Raw genomic sequence first — 25,083 nt, forward strand, 5'->3', positions numbered from 1 at the left:
AATTTTTGCAATCTATTCATATGACAAAGGACTAATACCCAGAATCTACAAATAACTTAAACAAATTTACAAAACAAAAACAACCCCATCAAAAAGTGGCCAAATGATATGAACAGACATTTCTCAAAATAAGACATTAATGCAGCCAACAAATATAGGAAAAAATGCTCATTATCATTGGTCATTAGAGCAATGCAAATCAGAACCACAATGAGATACCATCTCATGTCAGTTAGAATGGCGATCATCAAAAAGTCAGGAAAAAACAAATGCTTGAGAGCATGTGGAGAAATAGGAACACTTTTAGACTGTTGGTTGGAGTGTGAGTTAGTTTAACCAGTGTGGCGCTTCCTCAAGGATCTAGAACTAAAAATACCATTTGACTCAGCAATCCCATTACTGGGTATATACCCAAAGATTATAAATCATTCTACTATAAAGACACATGCACATGTATGTTTATTGCAGCACTATTCACAATAGCAAAGACTTGGAACCAACCCAAATTGCCCATCAATGATAGACTACATAAAGAAAATGTGGGACATATGTACCATGGAATACTATGCAGCCATAAAAAAGGATGAGTTCATGTCCTTTGCAGGGACATGGATGAGGCTGGAAACCATCATTTGCAGCAAACTGACACAGAAACAGAAAACCAAACACCTCATGTTCTCACTCATAAGTGGGAGTTGAACAGTGAGAACACATGGGAACATCACACACCAGGGCCTGTCATGGGGTGAGGGGTTAGGGGAGGGATAGCATTAGAAGAAACACCTAATGTAGACGACAGTTTGATGGGTGCAGTAAACCACCATAGCACATGCATACCTATGTAAGAAACCTGCACATTCTGCACATGTATCCCAGAACTTAAAGTATAATAAAAAAAAGAAAACTCTAGAAAAGAAGGAAAACCTATTGTATTTACCATATTTTTGCTTGCCATGCTATATCTTCCTTCTTAATGTTCCAAATTCTTTCTTTTATCCTTTTCTTTTCTTTAGACAACTTCTTTTAGCTATTCTTTAAGGGTAGGTCTGCTAGTGACAAATTATTTTCATTTTCCCTCATCCGAAAATGTGATTTTCCCTCCATTCCTAAAGGATAATTTCACTGCATATAGAATTTACAGTTGACAATTATTTTCTTTCAGTACTTAAAAAATAATATGCTAGTTCCTTCTGGGTTTCATGATTTGTAATGAGAAATCTGTTGTCATTTGAATTGTTATTTCCAATAATTAATGTTTTTCTTGCTGCTTTGAAAATTTTTAGTCTTTAGTTTAAAGAAGTTTGACTCTGATTTGCCTGATAATGGATTTCTTTGGGTTTATCCTGTTTGGGATATGCTCAGCTTCTTGAATATGTATGTTACCAGGTTTTACTAATTTGGAAAACTTCTCAGTCATAATTTTTTGAACATTTTTTCAGCTCCATCCTCTTTCTCCTTTCCTTCCAGAACTCTGAACATGAAAACTAGATATGTGGTATACACCCACAGGCCCTTAGGCTCTGTTTAATTTTTTCTAATCTATTTGTTTCTGATATTCAGATTATATACTTTATTTTATTCTATCTTTAAGTTCACTAATTCTTTCCTGAGTTCTCTCTATTCTACTTTTTAGCCTACCTCTTGAGAGTTTTGTTGTTTTGGTTTGGTTTTTGTTTCTTTGTCTTGTTATTGTCCTTTTCAGTTCTAAAATTTCCATTTAGGTATTCTTTATGTCTTCTATTTATTTGCTGAGACTTATTATTTTGTTGTTGAGACAATGTATTTTTACAGTCTCTTTGCAACTTCTTGTTGAAGTATTTATGATGATTGTTTTACACACTTTATCAGATAAGTCTAACATTTCTATTATCTTGATGTTGTCATCAATTAAGTGTTTTTTCTTATTGAGTTATTTGTTGTTCTTGGAATTATGAGTGATTTTCAATTGACCCTGAACATGCCTGATCTTGTTTGATCTCAGAAGCTAAGCAGGATTGAGCCTGGCTAGTACTTGGATAGGAGACCTGGCCATTTTTATGTTGTGGTTCTCTGAGTCTTATTCAAATATTCAAATATCAGAGAAAGTGTGTGCACTACCTATTGTTGCCAGCTGGTGGTGGAAGTGGAGGTTCCCTCACTCAGCTTCTCTTGATGCAATAGGGTGAAAGTCCAAGCTCCCTTCACAGCCTCAACTGACATCACAGTGCATGGAATTTCATTTTTGGCCAGTAGGAATGAAAGCACCATCTCTTCACTCTGCCTTTTCTGACACCATCCCAGTGAATGGTGTTGTGTACCTCCCTAGAGCCTGACAAGGGTGCAGTCTAAGCTCTCTTCTTTGCCGTCGATTGTCTGTGTGGAAGTAGAGTTGCAGTTTCTTCTGTGGTGTTTGGCTAAGATAGAGTGGTTACTATCTAAAAGTTTTCTGTCCTGCTAGGCTGACCCTTTCATGGTCCTTTGGCTAGAGAGAGAATTCTCTTTTCAGGACTTTTGTTGTCCATTGATGTAACTAGATTACCAGCTTCCCCAACACTGATCTAATAATATATGAAGCAAAAAGAAAATCCAGGAACTCACTGCTGTGTCATTTCTCAGGTCCCAAGATTCCTAACGAATCATTTCTCCTGTCACCAATTTGAGTCTTTTTATATTTATTTTATATATAATGTCCAAGGTTTTTAGTTGTACTTAACAGGAAGGCTAGGGAAAAGTAATTTTTTTCTTTCTTTTTTTTATGAAGCAACAAAAGCAGAGATTTATCGAAAACGAAAGCACACTCCACAGGGTGGGAGTGGGCTGAGCAATTGGCTCAAGAGCGCAGTTACAGAATTTTATGTGATTTAAATGCCCTCTAGAGGTTTCCCACTGGCAACTTGGTGTACACTCTATGTAAATGAAGTACTGGCCCGTTATCAGTCGGATTGGTTGCAGAAAGTGACCAATCAGAGGCTAATGTTACAAAGTTATGCCTTAAACAATGTCTGATTGGTTGTGGAAAGTATTTCTACTCCATCTTCCCAGAAGCTGAAGTTGTCTGTTTTTTAAACAATTTTTCTTTAAAAAAATAAGAATAATCTAGTAAAAGAATGTCCTCTCTTTTTAAAATTTGAGATAAGCCAGGTGCAGTGGCTCACACCTGTAATCCCAGCACTTTAGGAGGCCAAGGCTGGTGGATCACTTGAGGTCAGTAGTTTGAGACCAGCCTGGCCAACACAGTGAAACCCGTTCTCTACTCAAAATACAAAAATTCACCGAGTGTTTTGGTGTGTACCTGTAGTCCCAGCTACTTGGGAAGCTGAGGTGGAAGAATTACTTGAACTCAAGGGGCAGAGATTGCAGTCGACTGAGATCATGCCACTACACTCCAGCCTAGGCGACAGAGTGAGACTCTGGTTAAAAAAAAAAAAAAAAAAAAAAAAAAAAAAAAAAAAAAAAAAAAAAAATTGAGATAGCTCTATGCTTTAAAGTTAAACTTAATTATAATTATATTCTTCTCACCTCAGGCAAAATTCAAGCAGTTGGCAATACACTTAGGGAGATTCATTTTATTATTTGATGATTGACTGTCTCATCTCTTCTAATCTTTTAAATAAAGAATAATGTAAAAATTAAATTTTGTTGCTAGGATTCTACTTTGTGACAAAGATGATACTTTATCATGGAAAAAATAATAAATATTTGCTATAAATACATTGCTATCTTCAGAAATATTATTTGGATTACTTACACACACTATTGACAAAATGCCTTGTATCACTATTCTAATTTGCCATATCAAAGTAAAATTATTAATAAGTTTGCTAGTAGGAACAAAAAAAAAGATAACTTTCACTTATATTGCCTATTTTCAAATGTTAATAAAACTAAACCATGAATCCTTTCTTCCTGCAGATGAGGGGTATGTCTGATAAGTCACTCCGACTAGTGCTGTCCACATTTAGCAACATACGGGAGGAGCTTGGACATCTTCAAAATGACTTGACAGTAAGATTTATTTTGATTTTTTCCAAAGCCTTTCTAGTTCCTAGCTTCCTAATACAGAAATAAAGATGTCCAGTATACATTTTTAAAATTTAATATAGCACAATATTATGCTTACTCCGACAAAGCTAAATTATTTTCTTCAAACAGTTAATTGGCATTGAGAGAGGAGAAAAGAGGTATCCAAAATGTAAATGAAAGAATGCTGGATGTGCACTTATCATTTAGTTTACCACTAAGGCAATTTAATGCTTAAAGCCAGAGAGTCATCTTCAGAATTAAAATAATCTGACTCATTGAAGGTAAATCCCCCGTTTTTCATAATTATAAAGCATACTCCGAATTTCCATTCAAATATAACTTGAAAACATTTTTCTCTAAAAAATTAATTTTTCCTATTTTCTATTTTAGTGGTGTTCTTGGTGCCATCCGCTAGATACATTCAGAATACTTTCCACACATTGAATAATGCCTTGAGGACTTTGGAGTAGTTTTGTTGTTTCTGGGTTATGATGAACATATTTAGACTCTAATTTAAAAATTTACCACTTGCTGGGATTAACAAGAACTCTTTGTAGATTGAAGGAAAACATTAAAATATTTCAGAAGGCTTTGCTTCATTTCATGTACAGTTAGTCCATCAAAATGTCTCTTTCAGTGAAGGTTTTGGAAGTTTCAATCACTTCCTATCCCATATTTTCTTAACTTTTAAGAATTCTGCTTTATTAAGCAAGTACAAATGAAACAAGTACTTATTTAAATCTTCCAAGGTAAACAAGTCTTTGTATTATGTGACTGTTAAGTTTCTGTAATTCTGAATCATAATAAATAATTTATGCTTCTAGTCACTGGAAAATGACAAGATGAGACTTGAGAAAGATTTATCATTCAAAGAAACTCAAATAAAAGAGTATGAAGAACTCTTGGCATCAGTGAGAGCAAATAATCACCAGCAGAAGGTAAATTGATGCTTTTGTTGATGTTAATCTAGATGGATAGCTTTTCATATGCACAATTACTGGCACACTGGAGTTATGAGATATAATCAAGACAGAATGAAAATATGATGGAAAAATTTGTTCATATGAGGATTGAGTGGCTTCGAGTATTTCCAATGGCTGAAAGCCCTCTCAGAAAAACAGAAAATCTTATCTATTTGAGATATAAAGCACATATGGGACACAATTATTTGTCTTGTTGGGTGACCAGAATTGTATAAATACTAAAAATTTAGGTTCATGCATTTATTTAATCTACTAACATGTCAATGAAAAAAAGCTGTTGTAGACCTTAACACATGTTTGTGCAATAAATATATGACTGAAAAAACCCTAGATGAGTTCTCTGGATGTCTGAGCAGAGAGAATTCCTAGGAAATTGTAAGTAGTCTCTAAGGATTACCCTCTTCCTGACCTTTACTCCTATGGCTGTCCCAAATTCTTGCTCAGTTACTAGTTGTCACATAAATAATCAGGCATATAGTTGTTTTTGTGCCTACTAGAAAGCAGGGTAGTATTGTCACAGAGTAGCAAGAGTCTGATTGTTAAATTGAGACATTATAAATTCATCTACTCATGATTTCCTGTCACACAAAATAGGCAAGTGAGACTAGAGGCACCACTATAATATCTTACATGGCTGACTTACAAGTACCATCTAAGACCAAGAGTATAAGAAAACTGGGCATAGGAAAATATTTACTTGATTCAATTGAATGAATCAATAAAAAGAACACTCCCTCACCAAAAACAAAATGCATCTATCTTATGTACTTGTGTCTTCTTTACAGCAAGGACTTCAAGACTCAAGTTCAAAATGCCAGGCACTGGAAGAAAACAATCTCTCTCTTCGACATACACTATCAGACATGGAATACAGACTAAAAGAACTGGAATATTGTAAACGTAATTTAGAGCAAGAGAATCAAAACCTTAGAATGCAGGTATTAAAACTTCCTTTTAAATATACAGTATTACCTTAGTTACATCTTTGTAATCCTAGCACTGGTAATAATAAATATATATATATTATATATATATTAATATATATAAATATATATTTATTAATCTTGAGAAAATATATGGACTGTTTTCCCTCACATACTGTTAGATCTTAATGACTGACATTTGAACTTTATAATGCAGTTCCGGAAAATTACTTTCATTATTTCAATGTCTTACTTAATGATGTGGTTTTCATATAATAATAATCCTTGTAACGTAACACATATTTTCTTCAAAACAATCCAATTACAGATAGTTATTTTGCCTTCTGTAGGTTTCTGAGACTTGCACAGGCCCAATGCTGCAGGCTAAAATGGATGAGATTGGCAACCATTACACGGAGATGGTAAAAAACTTGAGAATGGAGAAAGACAGAGAGATCTGCAGGCTGAGGGTATGTTGATCCTACACTGCATAAATACACAGGTCAGCACAAACTTTCTAGCAAGATAATGATGGATTCAAGTTTAAAGCTACAAGAAAAAAATAGCTGAAGGTAGAGTTTTAGAAATATGTCATGTATCCTTTTGTTTTAACAACACATTACTGTGTCTAAAATATAACTGTTAAATTATTTTCTAATTTAGTTTAATCTCTTCCAGGAAAGTGAAATAAGACATTCATTTCAGTGTTTTGGTTTTTATTAATTTATTTTTTGGGATAAGTGGATAACTCTTTATGATCTTGCCTAAAGCATGCTTGTGTAGACAAAAGCAATATTTGAGATTACTCAACAGAGCTACAGTTAGATTTGTAAAAATTCTCACTTAATTTCGAGGGATGGTAAATAGCAAGGACTTTGTCAAGCATGAGGAGGAAAACAGCGTTAAGTTTTATGTACCTACAGTTGACATCAAAATTAAGGTGATATTTGTAAGTATATATTACCTTATCTTGTAATTCTAGGTTGAATTTACTTAATTTAACCCTTATTTTACTGATTCCTAAATGTAGTAAAATATAGTTAAATGTTTTCATAAACAAAATAATCACAAATTTGTCTCTCCAAACATCACTGTGTAATTTTTTTACCAAAAATCAAAATGAAACAAAATATAATTTGTTATAAAAACCTACCAATACTTCTAGCAGATTTCCTCCACTGATTTCTTTTCCATCCCAACATTACTAATAGCACTTCTACCTAAGCTATACACATATGAGGTAAAGAGGGAAATGGACAATATTTGTAGTCAGAAGATCTGTCTTGGAGTTGCAGCTATGTTACTGCCTGACTGTGTCATTTAACCTCTCTGGAGTCCACTATCTGTTTTGTAAATGAAGATTATAATAATGCTTATTTCACAGGACTGCTGTGAGAACTGAGATAATTCAAGGAGGAGGAATATTTTGTGAACTGAAAATCAGAATATAATAGTAGTTATTGGTATTGCATTTTCGTGAATTATCATTTCAAGGACTCTAAAATGCCTGTTTTCTTAGCTTTACTTTAAATCTTGTGGCCTAAGACTGTTACATAGATAATGTTTAGTCCTACATAGCAAAGACACCTTAAAAAAAGGAGAAATTTGTAATTGGCATTTCATTTCATATTATATACTCATGAAATTCTGTGAAAGTTTATGACTATTGGTATTTTACTTTCATTTCATAACTAATTGTGCGAGTTTGTGTCACTTAACCTCCCTGGAACTCAGTTACATATTTTCTATATGAATATTATACTAATACTTACTTCTTTTTAAATCCTTAGTCCCAATTAAACCAGTACCATAAAGATGTTTCAAAGAGGGATGGAAGTTGTAGTGACTTCCAATTTAAGCTTCATGAACTGACAAGCTTGCTGGAAGAGAAGGATTCCCTTATAAAACGTCAGTCAGAGGTATAAAAGGAAGGGGTGGGGATGGAGAAAAGTAATACAACTTAGTACTGTAGTACTGTAGGATAAATACTTCCCGTGGACTAGAAAAGGACACATATCCAGGAGTCACTTTATTTCATGAAATAAAATGTAGGTGCAAGTGAGGAAGTAGAATATACATATTTCAGGAGAAATAATTCAAATGAAATTTAGAATTGAAGCAAAAAATAAGTGCTGTTGTACATTTGATATTTTTAAGACATTGATTTTATATTTCATTAGCAGTGAAATTCCCAGTAGACTGTGACCTCCTTACTACATTATGAGCTGCTTCATTAAAGCATGTGTTATATTCCTCCTTGTATCTGTAGCATGTAGTCCACGACCTCGCATTCAATAGGTACTGAAGGAATTATCAAAAATTATAGGTAATATTGTATTGCTGTTATGGAGCAAATGGTGCTGGTAGTAACATTCATTGATAATATCTTGTTAGAAACTATATCTGCTTATATATTAAAGTTTCAGTACTTTTCTTCTATGGATATACTTTTCAGGCTTTTCAGAGCAAAAACTTTCACATCCTCATCTTGAGAACCACGCCCATTCAATCTCAAGTTATCTTCCAAATTTAGATATCCTGTATCAGTTGCAGGTTCCTGCACAGGCATATAATATAACTTATTAGGTATTGTGAAGCAACACTAGATGATATTCAACAAGTGGGATTAGAACATTATTACCTCAAGGCTAAAAAGGAGTAAAAGGGAGGGGGTATAATCATTGTTAGTAACCCTTCTAAATGATTAAATGTATTTATTATCTCATGTTTCTACTTTCCGTCAAATGATTATATTATCTTTTATTTGTAAGGAACTCTCAAAGTTGCGACAAGAAATATATTCCTCTCATAACCAACCCTCCACTGGTGGAAGGACTACTATTACCACTAAAAAGTAATGTATTTTGAAATGAAATTTGAATATAAAAATTATGATCATACAATTCATGTTATTTCATGTTTAATTGATACATACATGCTAGACAGAATTTGGTGCTTTCTGCTGGCCAATTATTCTACTGAAGAATGAATATTCACAAAAAGACATCACTATTTCAGTCAAAAAAAATCCTGAAGCACATCTTTCCTGAATTTACAATATATTAATTACCCTGGAAGTGAAAAACAAATAATTTTTTTTTAACCAACCGCATTAGTTAGGACTCTTTCTGTTTCATGTAACAAAAGACCCAACATAAACTGGGACTTTTTAAATTAATTTAACTGGGATTACTTGATATCCAGACGGATTTGTGTGTTCAAAATATGCCCTTATACATCTTTCTTTTCTTTTCTTTTCTTCTTTTTTCTTCTCTTTTCTTCTTCTTCTTTTTTTTTTTTTTTTTTTTTTTTTTTTTTTTTTTTTTTGAGACGAGTCTTGCTCTGTCGCCCAGGCTGGAGGCTGGAGTGCAGTTATGCGAACTCTGCTCACTGCAAGCTCCGCCTCCCGGGTTCACGCCGTTCTCCTGTCTCAGCCAGTAGCTGGGACTAAAGGCGCCCGCCATCACGACGGGCTAATTTTTTTTTTTTTTTTTTTTTTTTTTTTTTGTATTTTTTTAGTAGAAACGGGGTTTCACCGTGTTAGCCAGGATGGTCTCCATCTCCTGACCTCAAATGATCCGCCCGCCTCGACCTTCCAAAGTGCTGGAATTACAGGCGTGAGCCACCGCGCTCGGCCTAAATCTGTCTTTATATCTTGGCTCTGCTCTTTCCTGTGTAGATATCTTCCTCAGGTAAGGTCTACCCTCATGGTAGAAATATGACCACAAATTACATTCCAGCCTTTTAGCAAAACCAAATATAAAGTAATTATGAATACCTTCAGCAGAAGTCTATTTTGGATATTTCATATAAATGAAATAATACAATATGTAGTCTTTTGTGTCTGGATTTTTCATTTTGCATAATCTTTGCAGAATGCAACCATGATTTAGCATGAGTCAAGACTTCATTCCTTTTTTTTGCTAAATAATATTCAATTGTATGGATATACATTTTATTTATTGATTAATCAGTTGGACATTTGGGTTGTTTTCAATTTTTGGCTATTGTGAATAATGCTGCTGTTAACATCTGTGTACAAGTGTGTAAGGTACATGTATTCATTTCTTTTGAGTATACACGTAGGAGTGGAATTGATACGTCACATGGTAACTCTATGCTTAAGGAATTGCCATACTGTTTTCCAAAGCAAAAGCACCATCATACATTTCTAGTAGTGTATGAAGGTTCCACTTTCTCCCCATCCTCACTGCCATTTGTTATTGTTCATCTCTTGGATTATGGCCATCCTAGGTGGTGGAAAGTGGTATCCAATTGGAGTTTTGATTTGTATTTCCCTAATAACGAATGTTGTTTAGCAGTTTTTATGTGCTTATTGGCCATTTATACATCTTATTTGAAGAAATGTCCATTCAAATTTTTTTTTCCATCTAAGTGGATTGTCTTTTTATAGTTGAATTGCAAGAGATGTTCACATGTTCTCATACAAGTTCCTTATCAGGGACAAGATTTGCAAATGTTTTCATCAATTCCATGGGTTGTCTTTTCATTATCTTGAGAGTATAATATGTAGCATAAGTATTTAATATAGAAAAAATCTAATTCATCTATATTTTTTCTTGCTTGTATTATATGAAAGAAACTATTGGTTTTATATAAAAGAAACTATTGACAAACCTAAGGTCATAAAGTTTTATACTCATATGTATTTTGTCTTGTATTAATACAAACTCTCTTCTGGTTACTTATTGTATGAAATATCTTTTTCTGTCCTTTCCTTTTTTACGTATTTGTGTATTTGAATTTAAATTGTGACTCTTGTAAACCACACATAGTTGTATCTTTTTATACATTCTGCCAATTTCTGCTTTTAGTTGGAATATTTCATGCACTTACATTTAATGTAATTTATAAGTTAGGATTTACATTAGCTATTTTGCTATTTGTTTCTATGTCTTACATGTTTTTTGTTCTTCTGTTCCTCCATTCTTGTCTTCTTCTGTGTAAAATATTTTATACAGTAACATTTTGTTACTTTTAGTTACTTTTACTGCATTTTCTGAGTTTTTCCCCTCAGGTTTACTCCAGACATTTAATTAATATTTACCTGTATAGTTACCTTTACTGGTGATCTTTATTTCTTCATAGGGATTTGGGATGCTGTATAGAGTCCTTAAATTCCAGCCTGAAGGACTCCTTTAGTATTTCTTGTAGGACTTCCTTAGGTATTTCTTGTAGAACAGGTTTTGTAGTGACAAATTCTTTGAGTTTTTCCTTGTATGGGAAAATATTGCTTTTCCTTCATTTTTGAAGAATAGTTTTGCTGGATAAAATATTTCTCAGGTGACAGTGTTTTTTTTTGTTGTTGTTGTTACTTTGAATATGTCATCCCATTGCCTTCTGGCCTCTATAATTTCTGATGAGAAATCAGTTGATAATTTTTAATTGAGGATCCCTCTGACATGTTTCTTTTTTACAGCTTTCAAGATTATTTTTTTCTATGGCCCTTGACAGTTTGATTATTATGTGTCAAGGTTTGGATCTCTTTTTTTTTTTTTTTTCTTTTCCACTATTTGGCATTTGTTGAGCTTCTTTGATGTGCAGGTTGATATTTTTAATCAAATTTAGGAAGTTTTCAGACATTTCTTCAGCTATTATTCCTGCCACTTTCCTCCCTCTCCTTGTGGAGAGGGAGGAAACTCACAGTTATCTGAGGCCCTGTTTATTTTTCTTCATTCTTTTTTCTTTCTGTTCCTCAGACTAGATAAACTCAATGAACCTTCTTCACAATTTGTTGATTCTTTCTTCCATTTGCTCACATCAGCTGCTGAGAAATTTTTAAATGTAGTTATCTTTTTTACCTCAGAATTACTGTAGTTTCTCTTAAAATTAATTTTCTATAATGTTCTTTATTCCGTAAGGCACACCTCTAATCTTTTCCTTTAGTTCTTTAGGCATGGTTTCTTTAGTTCTTTGAACATACTTAAAATAGCCAATTTAAAGACTATGTAAATGCAACATCTGGCTTCTTAATGGACTGTTTCAAGTTATTTTTTCCATGATAGGCAATATTTTCTTGTTTCTTTGTATGTCTTATAATTTTTTACTGAAAATTTGACGTTGAAAATAATATAATGTGGTAACTCTGGAAATTAGATACTCCCCCCTCTCAAGGTGTTCGTTGATGATATTGTTTACTATTGATGTTATTGTCTTTTGCTTAGTGGCTTTTCTGATTTAATTCTGCAAAGTCTGTATTCTTTTCAAATGTGGTCACTGAAGTCTCTGCTCATTTATCTTAGTGGTCAGTTAACATTTAAACAGAGGTTTCGTTACAAACATGAAACTAGTAAGTCTCCTAGTTTTCACTGAAAGTCTCTTTGTCTGTGTTTGGACACCTCTTCAATGTTCTGGTAGGCAATTTATAGCTCGTCCTTAGCCCCCATTTCCTGCTTACACAGAGTTTTAAGATTAGCCAGTAGTGAGGGCTCAGGGTTTTCTCAGGCCTTTCCTTCACATGCGTACAGCCTTGGGCATGTACAAAGTCCTGCACATGCTTGTGGCTTTCTAGATTCCCGGGAACAATTAACAACTTTTCAAAGCCCACTATGGACAATTTATTCCTCAGTTTTTCCTTTTATCATTTTTGGTCAATTTCTTGTCTGCCTGAACTATTATAGCCACCTCAAGTAGTTCTGATATTCAACAATTTCCGCACATTATTTTTGACAAATGTTCCCGGGAAAAAGAATTTTCAAATTGGTTGAGCTACAAGTCAAGTTTTAAAAGACATCCTTGCAAGTGGAGTTTTCCACAGAATCAACAGACAAATCAAACAATGACAATTATAATAATGACAATGTGACTCTGAAGGAGCTCTAACCTTGTTTTGTCTTGTAGTGGCTGCCAGGCTTCTGGGTTTTACCAAGATTGTTTTAAAATTCTATTGCATAGTTGGAGAGACAGAGATGAGAATAGGACAATTTCAGATGTCACAAAGCTTGTTTATTTAACCAAGATTTAACTGTTTTTCCTAAATAAATGCTCTCTGGAGACTGTAAAACTTTATTAATTTTGAGAGTTCTGATAAAGTTAGTTTTGATTTTTATTGGCCAGATTTCCTTTTTCTTTTACGACATAGAGCATTTCTGGAGGTTGTTATACATTTTCACTGACATCGTCTTCCATTACTTCCTTAAGCACGGTTTTTTTCAGTTCTTTGTATTCTCACTATGTTGCCCAGGCTGGCCTCAAATTCCCGGTCTCAAGCAATCATCCTATGATGGCCTCGCAAAGTGTTGGGGTTACAGGCATGAGCCACTAAGCCCAGCCCTAAAAACATATTTATTATAGCTTCTTTGAAGTCTTTGTCTTCTAACTACACCATCTGGTCCTCTTTAAAAGTAGTTTCTGGAGGGAGGAGCAAGACGGTCAAGTATACACATCCAGGAAGCACTTCTCTCACCACAAGAGACCAAAATATCCAATAAACAAACCAGTAAATTCTCCACTATCTGTTTGTACTTTAAAAAGATCTTTGGAGAGAAAACACGGAGAGAAAACACTGAGATTTGATAGGTAACACAGATGCTAAGGCTGAATAGGGAAAAAGCTGGGAAAACTGCATTGGTGTGCCAAGCACCAGGATTAGTTCCTGGTCCTAAACACCTTCTAAGGAATGGGTGAGTTAAGTGACAGCAGGGCAACCCACTCTCACCATGGACCTCTGGCATCCTAGCTACAAGAGATCCCACGACTCTTGTAGTCATTTCAATTGTCAGGAGGATCTGCCCAAAGAATAGACAAAGACAGAGCTCTAGCCTGCATGGATCCCAGGGGGTTTTACATGTGGAGCAGCTACAACAAAATGTGGCCATAGGTGCCCATTCCCCCAAGGTTGTCTGGACACATCTGTTCTGTATGTCTTTCTGTCCACAATCCCTCCAAAGTTTTTGCCTGGCTGATTCTGCAAGTGTGTTCACGCAGCACAGCCTCCACTGCTTGGTCTGACTGTCTTGCCAGTGGCCCTGCTGGAGTGCTTTCCCCACAGCCTGGGAACACTTCAGCTCTTCCAGCACAACAGGCGCCTGATCCCAAGGAGGTAGAGGACAAAGCCACAGGCATGGTTCCAATGCCCCAAGGTTGTAGCACACAGCTCAGGAGTTCTGAGTTGAGATTTTTGCCAGAACTCAACCTGGGGAGGAACCCCCAATCTCAATACACTGAGTGTGAGGTGTGAGTTCATAGGCCAGTGCAGAAGCAGGGCACACATCCGTCTGCAGGGCCTGTCCAGGAAGAGTGAAGCCTGTCTGCTAGACACAGTCTCTGCCTGAGAGAGCCCCATGGCCAAGAACATCTAACAAATGAAATGTGGATGCAGTGCCAGTGATCAAGGGGGGCTACCCTGAGGCCTGGGAATAGACCTGGCTAGGGGGTCATCTCTCTCCCCCGGTCCCCACAGAGTACCATTGCAAATGTGCAGAAATATAAAAAAGCCACAGAGCAGAGTAAGACTCTCTGCCAACCATTACTCTTAACTGCAATCTACTGCATTACTGCCCAAATTACAACACCAAAAGTATTCTGCCAATACACATTGCCTGTGAAAACCAAGGTAAGAATCTAGCCACCAATAAAGATCCCATACAGAGCCTTGGCACCCTGGAAGCACCTAGAAACAAAGCTAATTAACTATACTCAACTTGCACCACAGTTAAACTGTAAAGGGAAATAAAGAATATCAAAACAAAAAGCCTCATAGAAATTACAGCAAATCCAAAACACAAAGGAGCACGTGCCTGCTCAGATGAGAAAGAATCAGTGCTAGAACTCTGGCAATTAAAAAAGTCAGAGTTTCCCTTTATCTTCAAACAAGGCAACTTCTCTGCAGTGGTTCTTAACCAGATTGAAATGACTTAAAGCCATAAAGTTCAGAATCTGGATGACAAAGAAACTGATCAAGATTCAGGTAACAGGTGAAACCCAATCCAGGATATACAGTGAAAATCTCCAAAAGTTGAAAGAAGACAAAATAGCCACTTTAAGAAAGAACCACATGAAATTTCTAGAATTGAAAAAAATTACTACAAAAATTACCTGATATATTTTGAAGCATTAACAACAGAATAGACCAAGCCAAGGAAAGAATCTTGGAGCTTGAAGACAGAATCTTATAATCAACTTAGACAAAAATAAAGAAAAAAACATTTAAATTATGACAAAACCTCTGACAAATATGGGATTATGTAATGAGACTAACCTAAAACTAATTGATATTCCTGACAGGAGAGAGAAGAAATAACTTGGAAAACATATTTGAGGATATGGTCCATGAAACTTTCCTCAATCTCATTAGAGAGGTTGACATGCAAATTCAAGAAATATGGAGAACCTCTGTGAGATACTATACAAGACAAATATCCCCAAGACACATAGTCAACAGATTCATGAAGGTCAGTGTGAAAGAAAAAATTATTAAAGGCTACAGGAGAGAAGGCCCTAGTCATTTACAAAGGAAACTCCATCAGGCTAGAAGAAGACCTCTCAGCAGAAAACTTACAAGCCAGAAGAGACTGTGGTTCTATATTCAGCAATCTTAAAGAAAAGAAATTCCAACCAAGAATTTCATATCCCACCAAACTGCTTCATAAGCGAAGGAGAAATAAACTTCCAAAACAAGCAAACACTAAGGGAATTTATTATCACTAAACCAACTATACAAGAGGTTCTTAGGGAAATGATAAACACGGAAATGAAAGAATTATATCTTCTACCATGAAAGCACACTTAAGCACATATCCCTCCCACAGACACTATGAAGCAACTACACAACCAAAGCTACACAACAAACAGCTAACAACAAGATGACATGTTCAAAATCTTACATATCAGTACTAACCTGGAATGTAAAAAAGTCAAAATGCCCCACTTAAAAGCCATAGAGTAGCAAGTTCAATAAAAAGACAAGACCCAACTGTCTGCTGTCTTCAAGAGACCCATCTCCCAGGCAGTGACACTCACAGACTCAAAGTAGAGGGATAGAGAAAGATCTATCATGCAAATGGCAAACAAAAAAGAGCAGGGGTTATTATTCTCATATCATATAAAATGAGTTTAAACTCACAACAATCAAGAAAGACAAAGAAGGGCATTACATAATAATAATGGGTTCAATTCAACAAGAAGACTTAACTGTCCTAAATATGTATGCATACAATATTGGAGCATAACATCTGCATACAAACAGATTTGTAAAAGAAGTTCTTTTGGACCTATGAAAAGACTTAGGCAACCACAAAATAACAATGGGAGACTGCAACACCCCACTGACAGCATGAGAGAGATCATTAAGGCAGGAAACTGACAAAGGAATTTGGGGCTTAAATTTGACACTCAACCAACTGGACCTAATAGACACCTACAGAATAATCCACCCAAACATATTCTAATATTGAGCATATGCTTGACCATAAAGTAAACCTCTATAAATTTTTAAAAATCAAAATTATACCAAGCATATGCTCAGACCACAGTGCAATAAAAATAGAAATCAATACCAAGAAGATATCCCAAAACTGTGCAATTACATGGAAATTAAACAACTTGCTCCCAAATGACTTTTGGGTGAACAACAAAATCAAGAAAGAAATAAAAAATAATTTTGTTGAAATTAATTAAAATAGAGAAATAACATATCAAAATAATTGGGATGCATCCAAAGCAGTGTTAAGAGGAAGTTTACATCACTCAACACCTACAACAAAAGTTAGAAAGTTCTCAAGTTAACAATATTACACTTAACAGAACTAGAAAAATAAGAACAAACCAAATCCAAAGATAGCAGATGAAAATAACTAAAATTAGAAAAGAACTAAATGAAATTGAGATGCAAAATTCATACCAAAGATCAATGAAACCAAAAGTTGGTACTTTGAAAGAATAAAAAAGACCAATTGAACACTAGCTAGATTAACAAAGAAAAAGATAAGTTTCAACTAAGCACAATCAGAAATAAAAAAGATGGCTTTACAACCAATCCTACAGAAATACAAAAGGTCCTCAGACTATGATGAAAACCTCTATAACACAAATTGGAAAATCTAGAGGAAATGGATAAATTCATGCAAACATATACCCTTCCAAGATTGAACCAGGAAGAAAGTGAAAACTTGAACTGAAAAATAATGAATTCTAAAATTGAATTAGTAATTTAAAAATCCTTACAAAACAACAACAAAAAAAGCCCTGGACCACAAGGATTCACAGGTAAATACTACCAGACATACAAGGAAGAATTGTTATCAATCCTACCATTAACTATTCCAAAAATAGAAGAGGAAGGAGTCCTCCTTAACTCATTCTATGAAGCCAGCATTATCCTGATACCAAAATCTGGCATAGACACAATGAAAAAAGAAAATTTCATGCCAATAACCATGACAAACATGAACACAAAAATCACCAACAAAATACTTGCAAGCCCAATCCAGCAGTACAACAAACAGTTAATTAACCACATTCAAGTAGGCTTTATTCTTGGGATTCAAGGTTGGTTCAACATATGCAAATCAATAAATGTGATTCACCACATAAGCAAAATTGAAAACAAAAGAGCATGTGATTATCTTAAGTGATGCAGAAATAGCTATCAATAAAGTCCAACATCCCTTCATGATAAAAACCCTCAAGAAACTAGGTGTCAAAGAAACATACCTCAAAATAATAATAGCCATCTATGAGAAACCCACAGTCAATAGCATACTGAACACACAAAAGCTAATCAAAATTACTATTCTCATATCATATAAAACGAGTTTAAACCCACAATAATCAAGAAAGACAAAGAAGGGCATTACATAATGATAATGGGTTCAATTCAACAAGAAGACTTAACTGTCCTAAATATGTATGCATCCAACATTGGAACATAACATCTGCATACAAACAGATTTGTAAAAGAAGTTCTTTTGGACCCATGAAAAGACTTAGGTAACCATAAAATAACAATGGGAGACTGCAACACCCCACTGACAGCATGAGAGAAACATTCTTCTTCAGAACGGGAACAAGAGGAAGATGTTCTCTCTAACCCTCCCATTCAACGTAGTATGGGAAGTCCTAGCCAGAGCAATCAGACAAGAGCAAGAAATAAAAGACATCCAATTAAGAAAAGAAGTCAAACCCTCTCTCCTTGCTGATAGGATTCTATACTTAGAAAAGACTAAAGACTCCACCAAAAGCCTCCTAGACCTAGTAAATGTCTTCAGTAAAGTTTCAGAACACAAAACTAATGTAAAAATTCAGTAGTATTTTCTCTTTTTTTCTTTTTCTTTTCTTTTTTTTTTTTTTTTTTTTTGAGATGCAGTCTGGCTCTGTCGCCCAGGCTGGAGTGCAGTGGCCGGATCTCAGCTCACTGCAAGCTCTGCCTCCTGGGTTTATGCCATTCTCCTGCTTCAGCCTCCCGAGTAGCTGGGACTACAGGTACCCGCCACCGCGCCCAGCTAGTTTTTTGTATTTTTTTAGTAGAGACGGGGTTTCACCTTGTTAGCCAGGATGGTCTCGATCTCCTGACCACGTGATCCGCCCGTCTGGGCCTCCCAAAGTGCTACGATTACAGGCTTGAGCCACCGCGCCTGGCCAGTATTTTCTTTAATTCTTTTTAATAATTCTTCTTCTTCTTCTTCCTCTTCTTCTTCTTCTTCCTCTTCTTCTTCTTATTCTTCTTCTTCCTCTTCCTCTTCCTCTTCCTCTTCTTCATTTTTTTGATGGAGTCTTGCTCTGTCACCCAGCCTGGAGTGCAGTGGCATGATTTCAGCTCACTGCAACTATTGATTCCCAGATTCAAGTGATTCTCCTGCATCAGCCTCCAGAGTATCTGGGATTACAGGCATGCACCACCACTCCTTGCTAATTTTTGTATTTTTAGTACAGACAGGGTTTCACCATGTTGGCCAGTCTGCCCCTTGGCCTCTCAAAGTGCTGGGATTACAGGCATGAGTCACCATGCCTGTTTTTTTCTTCTTTAACTTTTATTTTATGTTCAGTGGTACAAGTGAAGATTTGTTACACAGGTAAACTTGAGTCACAGAGGTTTGTTGTACAGATTATTTTGTCACCCATGTATTAAGCTTAGTATCCATTAGTTATTCTTCCTGATCCTCTCGCTCCTCCCACCTTCCACCTTCTGAAAGGCCAAGTGTGTGTTGCTCCTCTCTACATGTCCATGTGTTCTCATCATTTAGCTCCCACTTATAAGTGAGAACATGCAATATTTGGTTTTCTGGTCCTGTGTTAGTTTGCTAAGAATAATGGCCTCCAGCTCCATCCATGTCCCTGAAAATGATATGATCTTGTTCTTTTTTATGTGTGCATAGTATTCCATGGTGTAAATGTACCATATTTTCTTTATCCAGCCTATCATTGATGGGCATTAGGTTGACTCCATGTCTTTGCTATAGTGAATAGTGCTGCAATGAACATACACATGTATGCATCTTTACAATTGAATGATTTATTTTGCTTTAGGTATACACCCAGTAATGAGATTGCTGGGTTGAATGGTATCTCTGTCTTTAGGTCTTTAAGGAGTTGCTACACTTTCATAATGGCTGAACTAATTTACACACCTCCAACAGTGTATAAGTGTTCATGTTACTCCACAACCTCACCAGCATCTGTCATTTTTGACTTTTTAATAATAGTCAATCTGACTGGTGTGAGATGGTATCTCATTGTGGTTTTCATTTGCATTTCTCTAATGATCAGTGATGTTAAGCTTTTCATAATATGCTTGTTGGTCACATATACATCTTCTTTTGAAAAGTGTCTGTTCATGTCCTTTGCCCACTTTTTTTTAAGGGTTTGTTTGTTTTTTTCTTGTAAATTTGTTTAAGTTCCTTACAGAAGCTGGATATTAGACCTTTGTCAGATGCATAGTTTGCAAAAAATTTTTGCCCATTCTATAGGTTGTCTGTTTACTCTGTTGATGGTTTCTTTTGCTGTGTCCAGGATTAACTCCTGGACACATACACCCTCCCAAGAGTGAACCAGGAAGAGATTTAATCCTTTAACAGACCAATAATGAGTTTTGAAATTGAGGCAGTAATAAATAGCGTGCCAAACAACAACAACAAAAAGGCCTGGACTAGGCGGATTCACAGCTGAATTCTACCAAAGATACAAAGAAGAGCTGGGACCATTCCTGCTGAAACTATTCTACAAGACAGAGGAAGAAGGACTCCTCCCTAGCTCGTTATATGAGGCCAGCATCATCCTGATATCAAAACCTGGCAGAGATACAAAAACAAAATGAAAATTTCAGGTCAATACCCTTGATGAACATCAATGCAAAAATCCTCAACAAATACTGGCAAACCAAATCCAGCAGTTCATCAAAAAGCTTACCCACCATAATCAAGTAGGCTTCATCCCTGGAACACAAGGTTGGTTAGACATATACAAATTAATAACTGATTTATCACATAAACACAACTAAAGACAAAAAACACATGATTATCTCAATAGATGCAGAAAAGGCTTTCTATAAAATTCAACATCCATTTATGTTAAAATTTCTCAATAAACTAGGTATGGAAGGAACATACCTCAAAATAATACGAGTCGTGTGTGAAAAAGCCACGGCCAACATCATACTGAATGGACAAAAGCTGGAAGCATTCCCACTGAAAACCAGCACAAGAAAAGGATGCCCTCTCTCACCACTCCTACTGAACATAGTATTGAATGTTGAACATTCAAGTACTGAACAGGGCAATCAGGCAAGAGAAAGAAATAAAGGCATCCAAATAGGAAGAGAGGAAGTCAAACTATCCCTGTTTGCAGATGACATGATCCTATATCTAGAAAACTCCACAGTCTCAGTCCAAAAGTTTCTTAAGCTGATAAACAACTTCAGCAAAGTCTCAGGATACAAAATCAATGTGAAAACGTCACTAGCATTCCTATCCACCAACAAATATCAAGCAGAGAGCCAAATCAGAAAGGACCTCCTATTCACAATTGTCACAAAAAAGAATACAGCTAACTAGGGAGGTGAAAGATCTCTACAAGTAGAACTACAAAACACGGCTCAAAAAAAAAAAAAAAAAACATCAGAGATGCTTCAAAGAAATGGAAAATGATTCCATGCTTATGGATAGGAAGAATCAATATTGTTAAAATGACCATACTGCCCAAAGCAATTTATAGATTCAATACTATTTCCACTTAACTATCTTTGACATTCTTCACAGAACTACAAAAAAAGACTTTTAAAATTCATATGGAACCAAAAAAGAGCCCGTACAGCCAAGGCAATCCAAAACAAAAAGAACAAAGCTTGGGGGCATCACACTACTCAACTTTAATTTATACTACAGGGCTGTATTAACCAAAACAGCATGGTACTGGTACAAGAACAGACACGTAGACCAATGGAACAGAATAGAGAACCCAGAAATAAGGCCACACACCTATAATTATCTGATCTTTGACCAAGGTTTCAAAAACAAGTAATGGGGAAATAATTCCCTATTCAATAAATGGTGCCAGGATAACTGGCTAGCCATATGCAGAAGATTGAAACTGGACCCCTCCTTACACTATATGCAAAAATTAACTCAAGATGAACTAAAGACTTAAATGTAAACTCCAAAACTATAAAATTCCTGGAAGACAATCTAGGCATTACCATTCAGGACACAGGCACAGACAAAGATGTAATGACGAAGATGTCAAAAGCAATGACAACAAAAGCGAAAATTGACAAACGATATCTAATTAAACTAAAGAACTTCTGCTGAGTAAGAGAAAATATCAAGGGAGTAAACAGACAACCTACAAAATGGGAGAAAATATGCACTAACTCTGTATCTGACAAAGTTCTAATATGCAGAATTTGTAAGGAACTTAAAATCAACAAGCAAAAAAAAATCATTAAAAAGGGGCAATGGATATGAATGTACACTTCTCAAATGAAGACATACAAGAAACCACCAAACATGAATAAAATGCTTAGCATCACTAATGATCAGAGAAATAAAAGTAAAACCACAATGAGATAACATTTCACACCAGTTAGAATGGCCATTATTAAAAAGTCGATAAACAACAGGTGCTGATGAGGGTGCAGATCAAAGGGAATGCTTATGCACTGTTGGTAGGAATGTAAATTAGTTCAGCCACTGTGGAAAGCGGTTTGGAGATTCCTCAAAGAACTATGAGTTTACCATTTGACCCAGCATTCTCATTTCTGGGTATATACCCAAAGTAAAAAAAATCATTCTACCCAAAGACACATGCACCTGCATGTTCATTGCAGTGTTATTTCAAAATAGCAAAAACATGGAATCAACCCAGGTGCCCATCAATGTTGGACTGGAAGAAGATAATGTGGTATATATGCACCATGTAATACCGTGCAGCCATAAAAAAAATCATGTATTTTGAAGTAAAATGAATGCACCTGGAGGCCATTATCCTATATAAAACTAACAGAAGCAGAAAACCAGGTAGTGCATGTTCTCACTTAAATGTGGGAGCTAAACATGGGATACTCATGGGCATAAAGATTGGAACAGTAGACACTGGGGACTACTGGAGGGTGGAGAGATGGCAGCAGGCAAGGGCTGAAAAACTATGGGTACCATGTTCAATACTTGGGTGACAGGGTCATTCATACCACAAACCTCAGCATCATGTAAACTTTTGTAACAGACTTGCACTTGTACTCCCTTTTCTGAAATATAAGTTGAAAAATAAACAAAATACAAAAATTTTCTGTTACCTGCTTTCTTCCCTCCTTTTATGTGTCAGTATTTCTTCTTTATTTGCATGTTTTATAATTTTCTTTTGAAAATTAGACATTTTGAAGAATATGCTGTAGCAACTCTGGATACTGATCCCTGTTCCCACACCCCCACCTCTTGCTAGGGGTTGTTTGCATGATTATGTACTTAGTACTTTCCCTAAACTAATTCTTCAAAGTCTTTTGTTTTCTCCAAATTGTTTATCTTCTAATGTCCCTGTTCAGATTTTTTTCTATTGTTTTTTTTTGTGTGTGTGTGTATGTGTGTGTTTGTTGTGTTTTTTTTTGCTTTTTCCCTTCTGACTGAACTACCCAGAGGATGCCCCCAAGCTTGAATAAGCCACCTAGTGGTAAAAAGTTGTGCTTATGATACCTTACCCAGTTATATTTTTACATTATTGGATATATGTGTGGCTTGGGAGCTGCAATCACAGTTCAGGATATTTGCATTTTTTTGACCCACATACAGCCAGAGACTAGTGTATTGGAAGCTCCCTCCTTGATTGCACATGAGAGCGTGCAGCCTTGGGCATGCACATAGTTGGCCCGACTGCCATGTATGAACCTGATTTTATTTGTAGCTTGGCTTCCTAGGAATTGCCCCTGGACCAGAGCAACTTTTTGTTCAACAATTTGTTAGAGGTTACATTTAAGCCCCTTGCGCCAGTGAGTCATGTGACCTGTGTTGATGGTATGTCCACCTTGTGACATGCTTTCATTTCTTCCCCCAATTTCTGCTCTGCATGCGCCTGAGTGGTTGTGGCCTAGCATATGTGCGTAGCTTTCTTGACTCCCATAAATGACTGTGATCCCAGGAGGACTCTTTTTAGCCATCTCTTTTCCTATTTATCTTCAGGCTGCTCTGCCATTTTGCTTGCATTCTAGAGCCTCCAGCCTTCTCTTAATTGCTCTCCACAAAGTCCATCGGTATTTTCAACAACGTTCTTAGATGTGGAATTTTTACATTATCTGTTTCAAATGAAGTCGGTCCCATCTCACAGAGCTGCATAGCATTTGTACTTATAGACAGCCTGTATTAGTTCGTTTTCTGCTGCTGATAAACATATATCTGAAACTGAGAACAAAAAGAGGTTTAATTGAACTTAACAGTTCCACATGGCAGGAGAGGCCTGAGAATTATGGCAGGATGTGAAAGGCATTTCCTACATGGCAGTGGCAAGAGAAAATGAGAAAGATGCAAAAACAGAAACCCCTGATAAACCCATAAGATCTCATGAGAGTTACTCACTATCAAGAGAATAGCATGGGAAAGACCAGCCCCCATGATTTCATTACCTCCCCTGGATCTCTCCAACAACACGTGAGAATTCTGGTAGATACAATTCAAGTTGAGATCTTGGTGGGGAGACAGTCAAACCATATCATTGCCTTTCAACCTGGGAAGAATCCCTGTGCCACTGCACCAGAACTGGAGCAGGTACCCACTTTTTCCAGTGACAATCTGTTCTGTCAGTGGACATTGAGGGGAGGTGGCAGCCTGTGGTCTCCTTGGCTTGCTTCTCTCATTGTGGAATCTCTGACCAAGGAGTATGTTGGATAGAGTTGATCTGGAACCCAATATTTTCAGCCTGCCATGTCTGCTATAGAGTTTCCATTCTACAAGTGGGGGACAGGGTAGAAGAAGAGAGTACGACTTCTCAACCACTCTTGCCCGAAACAGGAGCTTAGGGATAGGAGGTAGTTGGACGAAGCAGGTCATGGCTCAAATATCATAGTCTTTCAATGTTCTTAACAAGGTTTAGTAGATTTTCTTGAATATTTTTCTATTTGCTGTCCTCCATTAAATGAGTTCCAGAGACTTAAAATGATTAATTTTTTTAAATATGTAGTTTATTTTAACCAGTGAAATCATCAAATAATTGTTTTATTGTAGGGAGGATCTGTCAAACTCCTTACTCCTCTATTCTTAAAATCCCAAACCCAAATGTAAGTTTTTATTGTTTGATCTGTTAAAATGATGAATTGCTGATTTTTGAATATTAAACCAACCTTTTGTTACTGGGATAAATTGTGCTAGATTAATGTAGTATCCTTTTTATAAATTGCTAGATCCAATTTGCTCAAATTTTGTTAAGGATCTGACACCTGTATTCACTAGTGATATTAGCCTGTACATTTCTTTTCTCATGATGCCTCTGACTGCTTTGTCACCAGAGTAATGCTGACCTCATACAATGAGTTGAGAAGTATGCCCTACTATTTTATATTTTGGAAGAGTTTATGTAAGATTGATATCATTTATTTGTTAATTTTTTGGTAGAGATAACTAGTAAAGTCATCCTGGACTGGAGTTGACTTTGTGTGAAAGCATCTAATTGCAAATTCAATTTTAACAATTGACCCATACTTATTCAGATTATCTATTTCTTCTTTAGTTAGCTTTTTTAGT

At 35.9% G+C, this 25,083-nt stretch overlaps 1 protein-coding gene across 1 annotated transcript in view; it reads left to right on the forward strand.

Moving 5' to 3' along the window:
- POF1B (POF1B actin binding protein) overlaps nt 1–25,083 on the forward strand; it is a 102,155-nt gene that overhangs the window by 71,213 nt on the left and 5,859 nt on the right. Inside the window, exons 10-15 of the mRNA XM_007992193.3 lie at nt 3,892–3,984; nt 4,827–4,940; nt 5,771–5,923; nt 6,259–6,378; nt 7,699–7,827; nt 8,680–8,762. Coding sequence (XP_007990384.3) covers nt 3,892–3,984; nt 4,827–4,940; nt 5,771–5,923; nt 6,259–6,378; nt 7,699–7,827; nt 8,680–8,762 — 692 coding nt within the window. The remainder of the gene's footprint in view (nt 1–3,891; nt 3,985–4,826; nt 4,941–5,770; nt 5,924–6,258; nt 6,379–7,698; nt 7,828–8,679; nt 8,763–25,083) is intronic.

This window comes from Chlorocebus sabaeus, chromosome X, assembly GCF_047675955.1.
Source record: "Chlorocebus sabaeus isolate Y175 chromosome X, mChlSab1.0.hap1, whole genome shotgun sequence".
Taxonomy (NCBI): domain Eukaryota; kingdom Metazoa; phylum Chordata; class Mammalia; order Primates; family Cercopithecidae; genus Chlorocebus; species Chlorocebus sabaeus.